A 20,845-nucleotide genomic window follows, 5' to 3' on the forward strand; every position below is an offset into this window, starting at 1 on the left:
CGCCCACTCAGTACCTGTATGAGAGACTGCATGGTAAAGCTAGATTGCTGCCGGAAGTGGTGTTATTGAGGCTAGCAGGGGGCGCCCAACCTGTGGTCTGTGTGGGTCCTAATGCCCCAGTATAGCGACGGGGACACTATACTGCTTAGTGAGTGCCGTCTTTTGGATGGGATGTTAAACTGAGGTTCTAACTCTCTGTGGTTGTTAAAAATCCCTGGATGTCCTTTTGAAAAAGAGTAGGGGTTTAAACCCAAAACCCCAAATTTGCCCACTTGCCTCTGTCCATCATGGCCTCCTAACCATCCCCATATCATAATTGGCTTCATCACTCTGTCTCTTTTACGCCAATTAGCTGGGGTGTGGGGTGTGGTTAATTATTATTATTGTTATTATTGTTATTATTATTATTATTATTATTATTAATATTAGAAATTAAAAGTATTAAAAGGTTATTAAAACTATTATGTTTAGAAATGTACTGAAAAAATCTCTGTTAAACAGAAATGGGTGAAAAAATATAAAAGAATTGAAATTAAACCGAAGGGCTAAAAATTCTGACTTCAAATATAGCAAGCTGTATAAATGTAAATTACATGAAGTGCATTGAAAGTTCATTTAAACAGGCCTTTGAAATGGTCAAATAATCCCAATGATGGTTTTGTGTTTTTTGTTTTTTTGTCATAGAGTAAATGTAAAACATAGAATTAATTTATTTAATTTTATATAAATACACTTTTGAAGTTAATGCAGCTGTGTTTTGAGCAGAAACAGTTCTGTGGCTTTAATGCAGTATGAGTGGCTGCTTCTGTCTGTATGTAATTCTCCAACCTGGCAGAGGTAAAAAAAAAAAAAACATGCTCTGCTTATGTGTGAGCTGTGAAACCAGGCTTTCAATGGAAATACTGTTTGAAATGACACAAAACAGAATCATAACACAGCAGTCTTGACAACTATTTGTACAAAAATTTGCAGAAAATAATTATGAGCAGAACAAATTTAAAAGTACCAACTCCCTGAATTACTAGCCCCCCAGTTTATTAAAAAAAAAAAGTTATTGTATAACGGTGGTTTGTTCTGTAGATTATCGAAAAAAAATATATATAGCGTAAAGGGGCTAATAATTTTGACCTTAAAATGTTATTTATTATTATTATTATTATTATTAAAAAGTGGTTTTATTCTAGCCAAAATAAAACAAATAAAACTTTCTCCAGAAGAAAATATATTACCAGACATACTTTTAAAATTTCCTTGCTCTGTTAAACATCATTTCTGAAATAATTAAAAAGAAAAAAAAATCAAAGGGGAGCTAATAATTCTGACTTCAACTGTAAACGTAAATAAAAGTTGCACTTTATTTGGTAACACTTTATTTTACAGTGCTTTTTGTAAGTTACATGTACTTACTATAGTAATAAAACAAATTCATGCATAATTACATGCAATTCCTGAAAACAAACCCTATAGCAATATTATGTAAGTAATAATGTTTAGTTCATCACAGGTATATATTTACACTGTAACATAGAAACAAATCATTTGTAGTTTGTATAATTGTAACAAATAAGGACTAATAAGTAATAGCATACTTATGATCAGGTTAGGTAATATAGTGTTTAAGTACCGTAACATAGGGTTTTTTGTAAATATAAATAATATAATAAGTACATGTACAATTAAAAATAAGCGTAATCAAAAACAAAAGAGTATTATTAATATTTTATAATTAATAGAATAGAGTAGAATGAACATCTACTAAAATGATTCAGATCTGATTCACTGCCATGTTATGTAAAGTATGCCCTTTGTTTGTCTTCAAAACATGATTAAGTTGTTGTTTTAACCACTTTTTACCTCAATAATTAGTGTAAATATATTTCCTAAGAGCTTCATCCCTAATGTTATCCCATGCCTTCTGTTACTTAAGCTAAAGGCTTTCCTTTTTAAATTCTGTGAATGAACATGATTGTGTGACATTAACAGTAAAATAAGCCTAGCTTTTTTTAAATGACCTAAATCTCTTTTTTACAGCTCAATTTTAAGGTTTAGAAAGCGTAATGATGACTTTGTAGACTTTTATGGCTCTAAATGGTTAAATTCTAATTGAACAAATCTGGAATATGAAAAATTGTTCAAATAATTTTGCCCACCCGTGCTACAAAATGTTCTTACAAGTGTATTTTAACAAAACCTATATGGCTGCAGATAATATATTAATGAACTACTATGCTATTTAACATGCTAATAAGTGTTTGAAAGCATTACATTACGTTTACACTTACAAGAATGTTATTTTAATGTATTTATTTCCCACATAAGTATCATTTTTAAAGGCATGCCTATGTGTACTTCTTTTGCACAATGGTTATGATTTCTTTTTCTTTTCTTTTTTTCTTTTTCTTTTGCATACATTTTCAATAACTTTCATTAAATAAAAAGGTCAGGCAGAAGATTCGTCAAGAATTCCGCTTTGGTGTTTCGCAGAAGTCATACAAGTTTGAAATGTATATATTGATTTACATGCTGATTTTTCTTGGCTCTTGCTATTTATGTGTGGAATATACATCAGATGGCCTGAGGCTGAGACTAGTTAGTGTTGATTCACAGTAATGAGATTTAGATGATGTATGATGATCTCCATCTGCTGGTCATAATAAGCTAATGCATCAATCTGACCTAAATAAACTAGATTAAAGAAAAATCTGTTGACTGGTTGACTTGAAGGTAGAAGTAGACTGAAAGGAATGAGAAACTCTGGAAAAATAACGAAACGCATTACATTTTTAATGTGTGTCTGCAGGTTCAAGGCATAGATGTGAGTGATTTTACTCATGAAGAAGCCGTTGAAGCGATTCGTCGAGCAGGAGACAGAGTAGAACTACTAGTGCAGAGTCCTCAGGTAACACACAGACACATGCACACATATAACGCACATGACTTATTAATACTTATTTTCAGTGCCAAACCAACACAGTCTGGGGCAGTTTAACTGCTTTAGATTCTGGAGAATTAGGGACTGATTTTATGTATTTTTTCATATGATCTGATGGTTGCAATTAAAGATGGACATTAATGCTCTTTTATTACAAAACAAGAAGTCTTGCATTTTAAATAAAAGCAAACTTAGTTACACTTTATTTATTTTAAGTCACAATTCATGCCATTAACAAACTATTAAAGGGTTGGTCCACTACAATATCATATTTTAAACTTTGGTTTATGTAACAATATAGCTAATGTAGCTGTGTGAACATAAAAAACATCCAGATGCTCAAAATTCAATGCAAAGGGAGACATTGGCAGTGTTACAGGGTTAGCTTAGCAAAGCCTACAACGAACGAAGTTTGGGGACTACAAAAAAATACATTGGGTTAATGAGATCATAAACCTTTCAGGTTACACACATTTACCTAGCGCATATACCACACGCAGCGAAGGGCCATGGTGAGAGGCGCTGTAATGTTATAGCAGAGAAAGCTAAAATGAAATCTAAATGCTGTTATTTCCACAAAACTTCTTCTGGTTCTGTTTTTGGGCTTCCAAAAGAACAGGACACAACGAGAGAAGTGCTTTTAATTTAATTTTAATTATGTTCCAGATAATTATAAAATATATAGATAGCATTTGACAAAGGAGAGCTTCCAGAATCTCACCCAGTTCTGTGCTGGATTCGGCTAAAACTCCTCAAAGGAGCAGCTCCAACAAGCAGAAGCTGTGGATTGTAAGCCACAATGTGTAAATGTTTTTAATTTGTTAAAACTGATTTATCACATGCACAGTGTCTAGCGTAAACGGTATGTTGTAGCAACGATGTAAACAATGAGAAATACTGTTTGGCACCACTAACAATTTAGCTACAAATTCATATTTATCAGTCAAACAGCTGTAAACACACACAATCTTCAGCAGCACATGCAGTGTCTCTCTATCTGGCTGCTTTACCTGCGTTCTACATCTCAGACAACAAAAAAGATATGTGATTGTTTCATATTACTTACGCATGCTTATTCCGAATATATGTAAAAGACATGTGACACTTTGAGTTATGTAAAAAAAAATACAGGATAGCTCCACTATAACTCGTGTTGCAGCAGAAAATCAAATCCCACACGTGTTGCATTCCACATCTTGTGCTTTATTCTACTGTCATCAGTGTCACTGTATATTACAGAAAAATAAAAGTAAGAATAAACATTGGTCCCCCACACATGCGGTTCTCCTGTTACATGTGTCTAATGAGTGTTCACACACAAAAATACATAAAATGGCGATTCTCTCCTAAAGGAGCCACACCCTATTTTCACTTGTTATAGACACTTGTTAGATTTTATTTTAGAAAGCAGGCATGAGGTTCATCATTTTTATTTTCTGCCTGATTAAGGCTAACAGCTACTCTGACTGACAGTATTTACGCAGCACAGGCAAAGCGTGTGCTTGTGAAGGCGATCTGTGAATCACAGAACTTTATGTTAGCTGACATATCAGAGCCTCCTAAGGGCGGGCCTTTCAGAGGTACTAGGAAATATTGTTGTTTTCATGTTAGCTGAGTAGCTGTATTTAATCAAGGTAAGATATATGAAAAAATAAAATGTTTTTTTTACATATGAAGCATGAACACACATTGCTTTACATCTTATAAACACAACCAACCCCATAAATTACACTGTGGACACCCCTTTAACTAAGGTTATTAGTTCAATAAGCTTCTAATTAATAATATTTGCTATGGTTGGGTTTAGGTTTTGTGTAGGAGTAGGGATGTGGAATAAAATCATACTTCATAACTACTAAAAAGCAGTTATTGCAATAATAGGCAGGGAATAAGGCAATGTTTTGAATTGTGTATTTGGATAACATGAATTGTGACTAAAACTAAAGTGTTACCACATATTTATAAAAATTTAGACAAAGTATCCTCAAAACGGCTGTGCAATTAATCAGATTTTAAATTTCCATTTTGGCCTTTAACGAGTATGAAAAAATCTAATTAAAATCTATTATTATATCATATATAGCCCACCCTCTTTAAGCAGTCTGCATTCAATCCTCCACAAAGCTCAGTTTATGTGGAAATTAGTGAAGTCGTGCAGCATAGGACGTGTTTGAATTATTATTGCCTAATTGATTCATTCATGTTTTTAAAACCCTTAAAGAGAACTCATGCTGTTTGTGCATGCACTTAGCTTTGGAGACGAGCAGAACACACACTTGTGAAGTCATCTTTTAGCTTATGGTGAGCAACTGAATGATCAAATAAATTATCAAATTATGAGAACTTTTAGTTTTTTACTTTGTCCCATGCTTCAGATATAGTCCCATATTTCAAAAATATATATCAAAATTAAGGTCAAAATTGTTAGAACCTTTAAGCTATATTTATTTTAAATAGTATACAGAACAAACCATCATTATACAATAACTTACCGAATTACCCTAACCTGCTTATTTAACCTAATTAACCTAGTTAAGCCTTTAAATGTCACTTTAAGCTGTATAGAAGTATCTTGAAAAATATCTAGTAAAATATTATTTACTGCCATCATAGCAAAGATAAAATAAATCATTTATTAGAAATGAGGGATTAAAACTGTTATATTTAGAAATGTATTGAAAAAAAATCTTCCGTTAAACAGAAATTGATGGAAAAAATAAACAGAGGGTCTAATATTTCAGGAAAGCTAATAATTTTGACTTCAACTGAATATTTCAAATATATATTTACATTTCAAAGTGTTTTGGTCATTAATAATTATTTTAATCAGTCGTGATTACAATTATGACCAAAATGATAAATGTCAAAATAATTTGTCCCATACTCAAGAGGCAGCTCTGACTTTATAATGAAACAATAAAACATTTATTATTTTTTTTGTTTAATACCCAGTTTTCAGAACCAGACAACTACCTAGAAGATGACAGGATTTCGAAAACAAATTCTCAAAATCATCAGGTGTGTTTTTGCAGATGCTGTTTTGTGTATCTTAAGTGTTTGTTTGGTGTATACACTAATATAAATGTATATCTCCTCTTTAGGAATCTGAAATCCCCAATAATCTCTCCCCAACCTTTCCCTTCAGTCCCATTCCTTTCAAGGTTTGTAGTGTGTGTGTGTGTGTGTGTGTGTGTGTTTGCCTAGTGATAATCTAAATAACAGACACTGCCTGGCCAAAAAGCACTGTTTGGGTTTAAGCAGCAAATATTAGTAGCTTATGACAAGATATTTATTACAGTCATAAATGTTTCTGGCATGTTATTTGTTTAGCAGCAATCGTTGTAACACAAACTGATGCAGTGTCTAGCTTTTTATTTCTTAAATAATCAAGTTGGAGAAGATATCTTATTGTCATATTACAGGATGACAATGACAAAACAAAAACGGCTGCAATTTCACGCACAAATTTATAACCGTTTGACCTGAATTTCATTAAATGTATTGTGCTAAAGAAGACTTTACAGAGTGGATCTCCTCAGGGTCAGATAGTGGTCATGTTTATGATCATCTAACAGTGGGTATCTGTTGTGACATTGTTTCTGCATCCATAAGCAATGTCATAACGTATATGTCCACCAAGAGCTGAATTCATTTTAAACTGAGATGTAACATATCGAGCATTTCCAGAATCTGACCCTGAGGAGAACCAGTCCAAAATGTTCAATGTTCAGGTCAATTGAAGGTGAATTCATGTGTGAAAATAAAGCAAAATGACACAATGTGTGCCTGAGGAATTTTATCCCGCAACAAAATATAATGTACACCTATTCATTGTACATATCGCTGTCAATGCTGCCAATTTTACATTGTCCTGTTTTTTTTTGGGAGTATGCTGTTGTTTGTTGTTATATTTGCACTTTATGTATTTTGCACTCTCTGGAGCCAGCACCTAAGCTCTTTACTCATCACAGCACACGTGCTGCTGGTGATGTGACAGTAAAATGATTTGATTTGATTTGAAAAAAAAAAAAAAGTATCTTAGCCTTTTAAGTATTTGCTTACTCAAATCCAAACAGCAAGCTTTTTTATTCATGAGTATTCATGAAGTCTGAAACACAACTAGCTAATACTTAAATTTTTTATATACAATTATTGTGTAATAACTATGATAAAAAAAAATTTAAAAACGTATACGTTTCCAGTGGGAGTGTGTAGTTTGTGTGTTAGAGCAAGACAAAAAAGTATAGTCATCCTATATTTCACCACATAAATTATTTAAATTAGGAATTTATAAATCCCAAAGTTGTGTACTGCAAATGCACTGATAAGCATTTATGGCAAACCTAAAGTATTCAAATGTTATTTCTAGTAAACGTATGTTATAGTCATATATATTTATTTATTTATTATTTATTTATATACATTTGTGATTTGGAAGTTGAAGTATAAATTTAGAGCAGTAATTAAATTGATAATGACTTTATAATCTAATGAAATTATTACATTATATTTCATATACTCGCTGACCTTTTAATTGCACTTTTATTAGGTAAACCTTATTAGTAATGGCTTAGACCCCCTTTTGCCTTCAGAAATGCCTTAATCCTCCATGACATATATTCAACAAAGTACTGTAAATATTCCTCAGAGATTGTGGTCCATATTAATATGATAGCATCAAGCAGTTGCTGCAGATTTTTCAGCTGCACATTCATTAGGCAAATCTCCCGTTCCACCACATCCCAAAGGTGCTCTATTGCATTGAGTCTGGTGACTGTGGAGGCTATTTGAGCACAGCAAACTCTTTGTCAAGAAACTAGTCTGAGATGATTTGCGCTTTATGACATGGCACGTTATCCTGATGAACATGGTCAACAAAAATGCTCAGGTAGGCTGTGGCTTTGACACAATGATCAATTGGTGCTAATATACCCAAATTGTGACATGAAAATACTCCTTACACCATTATACCACAACCACCAACCTGAACCATTGATACAAGGCAGGATGGATCCATGCTTTCATTTTGTTGATGCCAAATTTTGACCCTACCATCCGAATGTCACAGCAGAAATCGAGACTCATCAGATCGGGTAATGTTTTGCCAATCTTTTTTTGTCCAATTTTGGTGAGCCTGTGCGAACTGTAGCCTCAGTTGTCTGTTCTTAGCTGACAGGAGGGACACCCGGTATGATCTTCTTCTGCAGTAGCCCATTCACCTAAAGCTTGGACATGTTCAGAGTTCAGTGTTCAAAGATGCTTTTCTGCAGATCTCTGTTGTAACGAGTGGTTATTTGAGTTACTGTTGCCTTTGTATCAGCTCGAAGCAGTCTGGCCATTGACCTCTGGCATCCTTAAGGCATTTGTGCCCACAGTACTGCCGCTCACTGGATGTTTCCTTTTTTTCAGACCATTCTCTGTAAAACCTAGAGATGGTTGTGCCCATCTGGCACCAACAATCATGCCATGTTCAAAGTCATTTAGATCATCTTTCCTCCCCATTCGGATGCTCGGTTTGAACTGCAGCAGATCATTCAATTCAATTCAATTCAGCTTTATTTGTATAGCGCTTTTACAATGTAGATTGTGTCAAAGCAGCTTCACATAAATGGTCATAGTAACTGGAACAGTGTGGTTCAGTAACTGGAACAGTGTAGTTCAGTTTTTAGTGTTTAAGTTCAGTTCAGTTTAGCTCAGTTCAGTGTGATTTAATCATTACTGAGAGTTCAAACACTGAAGAGCCAATTCATCGATGCGTAGCTCTACCAATCCTGAACCATGCGAGGCAGTGGCGACAGCGGAGAGGGAAAAAAACTACACCTGATGGGAGTGAAGAAAAAAAACCTTGAGAGAACCAGACTCAGTTGGGCACGACCATTTTAATTTCTCCGCTGGCCAAAAGTCTTGTGCAGAACTTCATTCGTCGTGGTTTAGGCTGGAAGATGGCCTCAGCGAAGACTCGTCTGTCCCTGGAGCGTCGCTGGAATCAGACTCATGTTCTCCACTCCCCACGACCATCAGCGCAGCAGCAGCTTAGGATATGGCCTGGTCCCGGATATGGAATCCTTGGGATCATCACGTCGCTGGTCTTGGATCCAATCAGTGACTCCGCCTAATCTGAGGACCTCGGGATAAGTATCCCCAGGTGAAAATAGAGAATAAAGAAAATAATTAGCGTAGCTGCTGTTCATAGTGTATATAAGCAAGATGCAGAAGCCAGTGTGGAACCCGCTAGGTGATGCATTGAGTGTATGCTTTACTAAACAGATAGGTCTTTAATCTAGTTTTGAACTGGGAGAGTGTGTCTGAGCCTCGGACGTTATCAGGAAGGCTATTCCAGAGTGTAGGAGCCATGAAAGAGAAGGCTCGACCTCCTTTACTTGATTTTGCTATTCTAGGTACTACCAGAAGCCCTGAATTTTGAGATCTTAAAGAGCGAGTTGGTTTGTAGCGAGACAGAAGGTTGGTTAGATAAACAGGAGCTAGATTATTTAGAGCTTTATAGGTGAGAAGTAATATTTTAAATTCAATACGAAACTTAACAGGCAGCCAGTGTAAGGAGGATAAAATTGGGGTTAAATGATCATATTTTCTAGACCTGGTCAGAACTCTGGCTGCTGCATTTTGTACTAATTGAAGTTTGTTAATAGAGGATGCTGGGCAGCCAGCAAATAGAGCATTACAGTAATCCAGTCTCGAAGTCATAAAAGCATGGACTAGCTTTTCTGCATCTGAGATGGATAGCATATTTCGTAATTTAGCGATATTTCTCAGATGAAAGAAGGCAGTTTTAGTGACATGGGATATATGGTTTTTAAAAGTTAGATTGCTGTCAAATATGACACCCAAATCTTTTATAGTAGAGCTAAAGCTAACTTTGTATCCTTCTAATTGTAAATTGAGTTGCGAGATCTGCTGTGTGCAAGATTTAGGCCCAATAAGTAACAATTCTGTTTTGTTGGAGTTTAAGAGAAGAAAATTGTTGGTCATCCAGTCTTTGATGTCTTTGATACACTCAGTTAGTTTAGAAAGTTCAGACGTCTCGTCAGGTTTAGTCGAAATATATAATTGAGTATCATCTGCATAGCAGTGAAAGCTGATCCCATGTCTTCTAATAATGTCTCCCAGAGGTAGCATATAAATTGTAAACAGTAAAGGGCCTAAAACTGATCCTTGAGGCACCCCATACTTTACTGGGCAGATTTGTGAAGGCTGTCCATTAAGATTCACAAACTGGTAGCGGTCAGTTAAGTATGACTTAAACCATTGTATAGCCTGTCCCTGGACACCTGTAGACGTTAAGCGATTTATGAGGATATTGTGGTCTATGGTATCAAATGCCGCACTAAGATCAAGTAAAACTAATAGCGAGACGCACCCTCGGTCAGCAGCTAAGAGTAAATCATTGGTTATTTTCACTAAGGCGGTTTCTGTACTGTGGTGAGCCCTGAAACCTGACTGAAACACTTCAAAAATATTGTTCGTCTGCAGAAAAGAGCATAATTGAGTGGAAACAACTTTTTCTAGTATTTTAGACATAAATGGAAGATTTGAAATAGGCCTATAGTTAGCTAAGTTGTTGGTGTCTAGTTGCGGTTTCTTAATAATAGGCTTAATAACAGCTAGCTTGTAAGAGTTTGGAACATGGCCTATAGATAAAGAAGAGTTAATAATGTTAAGAAGAGGTTCTCCTATAGCAGGTAGCAGCTCTTTCAGTATCATGGTCATCTTGACCATGTCTACATACCTTAATGCGTTGAGTTGCTGTCATGTGATTGGCTGATTGGAAATTTGCGTTAACGAAGAGTTGCTCAGGTGTACCCAATAAAGTGGCCAGTGAGTGTATATGCATTACATATATTGCTATTATCGTTATGTTTGATTACTATTATTTTAATCAAGCACTCTACGTTTGAAAACAAAATTGTACAAGTGCAACATACGATTATTAAAAATGATTAAAAAATGTACTTTGAAGCATTTACAGTATTATTATCATCACACTTTTTGCACATTAAGTAAAATTCAGCTTTTCTTTCAGATCTTTCGAAGCTCAAAGGAAATAAGTGCACAATTTTGATCTGTTAGATAACAAAATAAAGGAAGAAAGAAAAAAAGTTAATTCCCCAATCAGGATTTTGCTAAAAAAATACTTTGGCATTTTTAGCCATGTGGTACTATAATGGCAAAGGATGTGGCAAATGCTTTTTTCAGGTTTCAGTTTTTATGGTTTTATATATATTTTTGTAGCGTACAGAAGACTGGAAGCTGGGGAAGCCTCCACATTCAGCTCCTTCCCTCCTGAAACTACCCTGTAGGCCAGACGAGACACAAACAGATGGAGTGCAGAGGCTTCCAGAGAGACCGCCACTGCCAGAAGAGACTTCCCATGATCACAGCGGGCAGGAGCAGACCTCATACTGGAGTAAGTTTGTCTCTGTTGGAGGTTTTGCCTGCATTAAGTGAACTAAATAAATGTTCCCTTTAGACAGTCCAAGCTGAAATCTCATATATTACACTGCGCCATCCCTACAAGTAAAACTGCTTAATAAACATACCAAACGATGTTACATGTTTGTGTGTGTGTAGGCCGCATGCAGCAGAGGTATGGCAGTCTGCCTGGAGAGCTGCTCATGTTTGATCTGGACTGCAGCTCTCACGGCTCTGGACTGGGCTTGTGTTTGTCAGGAAACAGAGATGGAGCGCGTGGCAGAATGAGTGTGTTCGTGTCAGAGATCACAGCAGACGGGGCGGCTGCCGCAGATGGTCGGGTCAGAGTAGGAGATGAACTGCTGGAGGTGAGAACGACCTCCGCAACTCTGACTGAACAACATCAACATTTCATTTGATCATTAAAGTGAAAGACTCCATGCTGTACATGTTGGTTATTAATTTCTCATGATCCGCGAGAGACGTTGAGGCGGTGTAGTGCTGTAAGTTGGGCTGTCAATGTTGTTTTTTTCTGCTCTTCAAACTTTTCTGCTTTTAAACTCACGCTTTTTTAGTCCTTTTTTTCCAGTATGTTATTGTATAAGAGTCTATAAAAATACAGATATTAATGCTGGTAGCCACTGTAGGTTTGCACAAAAGCAGTAAATGATTACAATTTATTGAATTAATAATAATAATAAAAAATGAAAATATCAGTTTTGAGCTTATCAGCTAGATTATTTATTAGTGAATAGTGAATATGATCATGACAAAGAGGTGAACTATGAACCATAATTTATGACCATAATTTATAGTTTTAAGTACACTGTTGACAACTATAAGAATTGGTTCCTCATAAAATGTGTCAACTACTCATTATTGTTAACCGGAAATAACACAATGGTTGTTTTACACTTTAATTTAGGTCATTTATTCATTTATCCTTTTTATGATTAATAATATTTTTTCAAGTTCGTGAAATAGATACAGATTTTTTTGTAACACTTTTGATACTACTGCATGATTATGTATTCTCTTCATCTTTTAACAAAAGAATAAAATGTGACATACAGTTAAAGTCAGAATTATTAGTTCCCCTGAATTATTAGCTTCACCGTTTAAGTTTTTTCCCCAATTTCTGTTTAACAACAAATTTGTAAACATAATAGTTACAATAACTCATTTCTAATAACTGATTTATTTTATCTTTGCCATAATGACAGTACATAATATCTGACTAAATATTCTTCAAGACATTTTAAAAGTTTTAAAAGTTTTAAGACAGCTTAAAGTGACATTTAAAGGCTTACCTAGGTTAATTAGGTAAGCTAGGCAGGTTAGGGTAATTAGGCAAGTTATTGTATAACAAGGGTTTGCTCTGTAGACTATTGAAAATAAAATAGAGCTTCAAGGGGGCTAATCATTCTGATAAAAAAAAAAATTAATCTGCTTTTATTCTAGCCGGAATAAAACAAATAGGATTTCCTTCAGAAGAAAAAATATTATCAGACATACTTTGAAAATTTTCTTGCTCTGTTAAACATAATTTGGGAAATATTTAAAAAAAGAAAAAAATTCAAAGGGGGATAATAATTTTGACTTCAACTGTATTTGGTTTATCAAATGTTCATCTTCATCTTATTTATGCAAATATTTTGCAGATAAATGGGCAAGTGCTTTATGGACGCAGTCATCAGAATGCAACAGCTATCATCAACAATGCTCCAGCTAAAGTCCGAATTTTGCTCACAAGGTGAAACATTTTGATGTGCATGCAGACAAACATGGGCTGTCTTCAGTTCAATTCAATTCAAGTTTACTTGTATAGCACTGTTCACAATAATCATTGTTCTAAAGCAGCTTTCCAAAAGGTGTACATTAATACATTACAGATTGCTTATATGTGTTACTATTTTTAATTTTTTTTTATTTAATCAGAAACAAAGATAGCATGTTGAAACATTTAAAACAAAGAGATTTCACACCAGTTTGAATGCATTTACCCATATTTTATGGTAATAATTATTAATATTTTGAAATTTGAAAATCTAACTAGAAGCATTTTTAAAGGGTCTCCAACCCTTTTCAATTTACTGTTCTATATTTGTGTGTGTGTGTGTGTGTGTGTGTATGCTACATATTCTGATGGTTAAATATTATTTTTTCATCAGGAATAAAGCTGTGCAGAAACAAATGACTTCGGGGCCAGAAAAGGAGGCAATGGAGCCACACCAACACAGACACACACACACACACACACACACACACACACATATATATATACATGTGTGTGTGTATATATATATATATATATATATATATATATATATATATATATATATATATATATATATATATATATATATATATATATATATATATATATATGTACATAATGTACTGTATTTTCTATCCCCTAACCCTAAATCAAATCCTCATGAAAAGCATTATACAGTATTTTTTGGAAATAACAGGTTTGATAAAAGAGTATTACTACCCTCATGTGGGCATTTTGACCCTACATTAAGGAAATTCCTCCACTATGCGCACACACACATTCATTTAAATTTAAAAGTAAAGCTATTCTCGATAAACAAATAAAATCATGGTCAAGAAATGTTCATTATGAACAAAACAAGTTTGTTACAATATACCCCGCCTGTCCAAAAAAGTCATATACTATAGTATTTCATGGAACTGCTTTTAGCTTTAATTATGGGACACATTTGTCATTGCATTAATTCAGTGCGCTTATACTGTACAATATCACAATATTTATTACCATTCAGACACACTAAAGATTCTCAATAGGGTTAAGGTCTGGGCTCTATGATCTTACATTCACTATTAAGCATATTTTACTGTTTTTTTTTTTTTTTTTTTTTTTTTTGTCGATTTGATTGGATCAGACATTAAGCCAATCTCAATTATTCACTCAATTATTTATTTCCTTATTTGATTTATTTATTTGATTCTGTCTAAAAATGGGTGCTTCCTGACAATCCTTATAGATGTATATAATAATGCGTTGGGTAGATCTTAACCCAGTTTTAGTAGTTTCAGCAAGCCATTTTTTTTGCTTGGTGCATGCCAATAGTTTGACCCTTTTGAAACAGATTAATATATTTTCCATGACCACAGAATGACTCTTCTGACATGCTTTTTTTAAGAAATGAGAAGTTACTCTCTGCGTCAGTTAGGGTTTAGTGAACGGTTAATCTTCTATGCAGTAATTATCCAATGGGAGGCTCTTATTTATTTGCTTAATTAAATCCAGGTGGTGTTTTTTTTTTCTTTTCATTTTGTTTTGGACAGGCAGTGTATTTGCATTGTAGGCTAGATGTTTCTGACAAATTCATTCATTTCTTTATTTTATACTTTATATTTATACTTTATTACTACTTTTAAATTAACCTTCTGCATTGCTTCAAGTCTTCTGTCTCTTACTACATCTCATATAAGTTTTATCTGTTTAGATGGACAGCTGTCCTGAAATATATCCCAGCGTGCATATTGATATGATCGGAGAAGATCAACATTCAGTTTTATCACAGGTAAAACAGCGAGATCAAATGTTCGACACCAAACATCTGCCTGCCTCATTGCCATTCTCCTCACGTTTCTGTTTGTCGATAGGATGGAAGGATCACCAGAGAAGATAAACTGAAGTCTCGCTCCTCAGAGAGCCTCAACGTTGGTCTTCCTGCTCCAATCAATGCCACATCCAATCATCAGGCGTCCTGTCATCCTGCCAGTCAGACGCCCATCAGCCGCTGCATTCCTCCTCAGTCATCAGGCATTTCATCAGCAGATGAGAGCACAGCCAATCAGAGCTCTCGCATCTGGCCTCACAGCACTTCTCACCGGGCACAGTGTTCTGTGAGCTCTGACCCGCTGACATGTCCCATCATACCTGGCTGTATTAATACTGTGGATATCTGCAAGGGCACCACGGGGCTTGGCCTCAGCATAGTAGGAGGCTGCAACACACTGCTGGTGAGAAACTGTAAAGGAAACTTTAATGCAAACCTGACTATCAAATACACACAATGTTAACAACAGCAATACTTCAGTGAGTTCGCCCATGTGACCACTTGCTGTCAGCAGGCCCTACAATTATCACTAAATAAGCAGTATATATGATAGAGTAGAAAACTAAGCCTTAGCGAGTATATGAAACTGAATTGCCTTCAACTTGGCCCCTAACTTTTTATTAAATCTGACAATGACTGAGACTGTAATGTGGTTTAACCTGATTATTGGTTCACAGCAAAGACTGTGTTGTAATCATATTGAATAAATATGTAATCTGATTTGTAACAACATAATGTTTTCTTTTCATGTGAGCAGCTCATGATAACTGTTTTCAGCATCGTGGAGCAGCTCACTTTGCAGTAAATATTGCTTTAAAGCAAAATACATCTGCAAGTGCTGCGAGTTTAAGTTGCTCAAAATTAAAAAGTGCATCACGCATCAAATATATTCTCAAGTTTGTAATGAGAAAGTGTGTAATGGTTTATACATCCAACAAAAAAGCAAAAAAGAAAGCAAAAGAAAATCATTTCTAAAAAAAAGACCTTCCCTGCAATTTTAGAAAGTATAATTACAGGGTCATAAATAGTTACAACACTTAAACACATTGTTCACATAAACTGTTGTCATGTTGTTATCAAGATATTCTAAAGAATGTTGAAACGGGCTATATGCACTGCTAGTTTTTTTCAGCCAATGAGTTCTGGTGAGAGTTTTATGTGACTTTTTTCAATTTCATAAGGTTTCTTTTACAGCACCGATGTTGCAATGTAATTAACAAATATCAATTAGACAGACTTAAGCATTCATTTACTCATTTAGGCAGGTAGATGCAAGTGCCGTCAGTAGCAGCAGGCTAGCACAGAAACTCCATTGAAAATACTGGGGTAAAAAAAAATTCCATATTTTAAAGACATGGCGCAAAAAAGGAATTTAATGCAGTGCTTCTTGTCTGGTCTGAAAGCCACTTTTTATCCTATTTCAATCAGGCAGTGATGATTTTTAAAGAAATCGAATCTTAACATGGTGATTTTGTAATGACACGGCAGCGCTTGGGTTGACTGAAAATGAAAAGTCAGTGTGCGTATACCACATTCTGTAGCAATTAACTTTCTTTTTTTGCTAATATAGATACCCATGGCTCCTGATGTATAACATTCTAGAAAAAATATGTGACCTTAAACCAGTCTTATGTTACACAAGTATTTTTGAATATACTTCACTTTACATTTACTCTCCATATATTTCCCTTCGAGGACAAATACACTTCGTTGAACATGTATTATACACAAAGATCTCCTTTTTGGAAAGACACTATTGTATAACTGCAGGTTAACTATGTTTATATACAGTCCAACATATACAAAACTCCTACTCTGCAAATAAACTTGAATTGAATTGAATAGAATTGAATACATTGAAAATATTGTATTGTCAAAATTATCGATTTTTCTTTTAGACCAAAAATCATCAGATTATTAATCAAAGATCTTGTTTCATGAAGCTATTTTGTAGATGTTCTAATGTAAATATATTTAAGAACATAATCTGAATGACTTTGAAGGTGATTTTCTCAGTATTTAGATTTTATTGATCCTTCAGTTGGGTAATGCGATGGCGCAGTAGGTAGTGCTGTCGACTCAAGGCAAGAAGGTCGTTGGTTTGAGCCTCGGCTGGGTCAGTTGGCATTTCTGTGTGGAGTTTGCATGTTCTCCCCATGTTCACATGGGTTTCCTCTGGGTGCTCCGGTTTCCCCAACAAGTCCAAAGACATGCAGGGTTAAATTGGGTAGGCTAAAATTGTTCGTAGTGTGTAAATGACTGTTTACCAGTCATAGGTTGTGGCTGGAATGGCATACGCTGCATGAAACATGTGCTGAATAAGGTGGTGGTTCATTCCGCTGTTGCGACCCCAGATTAATAAAGGGACCAAGCCGAAAAGAAAATGAATGAATGAATGATTTAACCCTCAGATGTCAGAATTTTAAAGCCGAGATATTGTCCTATACTAACAAACCTTAAAGGAAAGTTCATGAATTCTGATGTAGTATGAATCTCAATTTTAAAAATAATTTACATTTATAACCGAAAAAAAAGAGAAACTAAATCAAGTTTAAAAATACAATTATTTCATATATAATATTTAATTAATTAATTCACATTTTTCATGGCCATTAAAAGGAGAGTGATAAAGCTAATTCAGTGGATGGTGATTGTTAGGAGGCTATGATGGGAAAGGGCTGATGGAGGGAATTTGGCCATGACACTGGGGTTACATCCCTACTCTTATCGAGAAGTGCTGTGGGATTTTTAATGACCACGGAGGGTCAGGACCTCATTTTAACCTCTCATCCAAAGATCGGCACTTTCTACAGTACAGTGCCCCACCGCTGCTCTCACTAGCACCACTTCCATCAGCAACCTACTTTTCCCATGTGGTCTCCCATTCAGGTTCTGGTCAGGCTCAGCCCTGTTTAGCTGCAGTGGACAAGACTTAAACTCCAAACCAGTTCAAACTTATCATCTCGTCTGCAATTCGCAGGTGTAATATAATATGCTTGGATTAGATTATGGCTGTCTAGCTCCCCCAAAAAACATTCATTAATTTTCTTTTCAGCTTAGACCCTTTATTGATCAAGGGTCGCCACACTTATCCAGCATATGTTTCATGCAGCTGATGCCCTTCCAGCTGCAACCCAACGCTGGGAAACACCCGTACACTCTTGATTTCACACACATACACTACGGCCAATTTAGCTTATTCAATTCACCTATAGCACATGTTTTCGGTCTGTGGGGGAAACTGGAGCTCCCGGAGGAAACCCAAGCAGACATGGGGCGAACATGCAAAGTCCACACAGAAATGCCAACTATCCCAGTTGGGGCTCGAACCAAGTGACCTTCTTACTGTGAGGAGATCGTGCTACCCACTGAGCCACCGTGACGCACTCCCCCATAAAAAAAATCCTTAAACAGGTTTTAAAAATACATTTTGGCAAGCAAACCCCAGCCTTTGCTATTGCTAATAGTATGTTTTAGTGTTTGAACAGTTCAGGATAACAGTTTCCCATTCAGAAGAAAATGCAACTCATGAAAAGACATGAAATATCTTTGAAAAGGAAACAGATAAGTATTATTGATTGACCTCCTTTCTGATACTGTTGTAAATTGTTGTTTTTTTTCTTAACAAATTAAAACAAATAAAACTGTGACTTATGTACAGGAAGATTTCAGCTTTTTCTCGGTTTTAAACAAAGAAACTACTTACTGATTACAGCTAACGCGTTTGTTGACAGAAATGTTAACTGAAGGATTTGAAACCTCAAAACAATACGCATGAGGCTATTTGTATTATTTACGAAGCACCTATTATTTAATCTGTTAAGTGATCTAAACATTTGCTCTATTCTGTAGTATGTTTGCTCAATAGTTGTAATTTTTGTTAAATTTTTTACGTGGAATTTTACAGAAGACCAGAGCTGCTCTGCTGTTCATAAGGCTCATCAGCTTTTAACTCAAATTAAAAATTTTCATTCATTTTCTTTTCGTCCTAGTCCCGTTATTAATCTGGGGTCGCCACAGTAGAATGAACAGCCAACTTATCTAGCATATGTTTTACGCAGGGGACACCCTTCCAGCTGCAACCCATCACTGGGAAACACCCATACACACTCATTCACACACATACACTACGGACAGTTTAGCTTATTCAATTCACCTGTACAGCATGTCTTTGGACTGGTGGGAAAACCGGAGCACCCAGAGGAAACTCACATGAACATGGGGAGAACATGCAAACTCCACACAGACATGCCAACTGACCCATCCCGAGGCTCAAACCAGTGACATTCTTGCTGTGAGGCGATCGTGCTACCCACTGCGCCACCATGACAGCCCAAAAAAAAATTTTCCCAGAATCAAAATAAATTAGAATGAGAAAAAGATTTTCTTTTATTTCTCTGCATATCTGGTGCTTTATCATGTAGAAATGAACAAAGCTTTGGATTTTGAATGAACAAACAAAGAACAGATTTGAAGATTACAAAAAAATGTTTCCCCACTAGGTGTATGACAGCTTAAGTGCATTATTTTATTAAAAAATTTCAACATTTTAATTCAACTTTTCACTCCAGTATTTGTCTTTCTCTCTTTTTTCTTTTTCAGGGTGTAATAGTGATTCATGAAGTGAATAAAGATGGTGCAGCACATAGAGATGGTCGTTTGTGGGCAGGAGATCATATTCTAGAGGTAAAAAGCTTCAGCATTCACCAGTAAAGTACACAATATAGTTTCTTGATCTCTTTAAATAGAACATCTACAAATTTGTGTATAAAACACACATTTATAACCTAATTTAAATAAACTAAACATTTCAGGATTAAACTTTTAATTATAACCCCCATAATGACAGTGTAAAAAAAAATTTTTTGAAATTGTTGTAAATTTATTATAAATAAAAAAACCTGAAAAATCACATATACACAAGTATTGACAGCCTTTGCCATGAAGCTCTAATTTGAGCTCAGGTAAATTCTGTTTTCACTGATCAGTCTTGAGGTGTTTCAGCAGCTTTATTGGAGTTCACCTGTGGTAAATTTAGTTGATTGGACATGATTTGAAAAGGCATATACATGTCTATATAAGGTCCCAGGGTGCATGTCATAGCACAAAATAAAATGAAGATAAACTAATTGTCTGTAGACCTCCGAGAAAGGATTGTCTTAAGGGACAAGGCTGGGGAAGGTTACAGAAAAATTTCTGCTGCTCTGAAAGTTACAATGAGCACTGTGGCCTCCATCATCTGTAAGTGGAAGATGTTTGGAACCACCAGGACTCTTCCTATAGCTGGCCGGCAATCTAAAGTGAGTGTCCGGGGGAGAAGGGCCTTAGTCAGGGAGGTGATCAATAACTCGATGGTCACTCTGAGCTCCTGTGTTCTTCTGTGGAGAGAAGAGAACCTTACAAAAGGACAACCATCTCAACAATCAGGCCTGTATGGTAGAGGGGCCAGATGGAAGCCCCACCTGGACCTTGCCAAAAAGGCATCTGAAGGACTCTCAGACCACAAGAAACTAAATTCTTAGGTATGAAGAGGATAAAATAGAACTCTTTGGAATGAATGCCAGACTTTACGTTTGGAGAAAACCAGGCGAGTACTATCCCTACAGTGAAGCATGGGTTTGACAGCATCATGCTGTAGAGATGTTTTTCAACAGCAGCAGGAGCTGGAAGACTGGTCATGACAGAGTGAAAGATGAATGCAGCAATGTACAGAGACATCCTGAATGAAAACCTGCTTCAGGGTTCTCTTGACCTCAGACTGGGGCGATGGTTCATCTTCCAGCAGGACAATAACCCAAAGCAAACTGCTAAAATATCAATGGAGTGGCTTCACAACAACTTGGTGAATATCCTTGAGTGGCCCAGCCAGAGTCCAGACCTAAATACTTTA

General features: G+C 35.6%; 2 protein-coding genes across 7 annotated transcripts in view; one reads left to right on the forward strand and one right to left on the reverse strand.

Annotated features, from left to right (window-relative positions):
* pds5a (PDS5 cohesin associated factor A) overlaps positions 1-20,845 on the reverse strand; it is a 485,752-nt gene that overhangs the window by 333,980 nt on the left and 130,927 nt on the right. The window lies entirely within an intron of this gene.
* Positions 1-20,845, forward strand: part of si:dkey-92j12.5 — an 82,538-nt gene that overhangs the window by 47,795 nt on the left and 13,898 nt on the right. For 3 of the 6 annotated variants that reach the window (XM_087237135.1, XM_087237133.1, XM_087237136.1), the window contains exons 23-32: positions 2,801-2,899; positions 5,885-5,950; positions 6,034-6,093; positions 11,183-11,357; positions 11,522-11,730; positions 13,024-13,115; positions 13,534-13,579; positions 14,839-14,916; positions 14,999-15,358; positions 19,558-19,641. In XM_087237135.1, coding sequence (XP_087093261.1) covers positions 2,801-2,899; positions 5,885-5,950; positions 6,034-6,093; positions 11,183-11,357; positions 11,522-11,730; positions 13,024-13,115; positions 13,534-13,579; positions 14,839-14,916; positions 14,999-15,358; positions 19,558-19,641 — 1,269 coding nt within the window. The remainder of the gene's footprint in view (positions 1-2,800; positions 2,900-5,884; positions 5,951-6,033; positions 6,094-11,182; positions 11,358-11,521; positions 11,731-13,023; positions 13,116-13,533; positions 13,580-14,838; positions 14,917-14,998; positions 15,359-19,557; positions 19,642-20,845) is intronic. The other 3 variants (XM_087237138.1, XM_087237134.1, XM_087237137.1) reach the window with 2 other exon arrangements.

Source organism: Danio rerio, chromosome 1 (genome assembly GCF_052040795.2).
Source record: "Danio rerio strain M-AB ecotype USA chromosome 1, GRCz13ab, whole genome shotgun sequence".
Taxonomy (NCBI): Eukaryota; Metazoa; Chordata; class Actinopteri; order Cypriniformes; family Danionidae; genus Danio; species Danio rerio.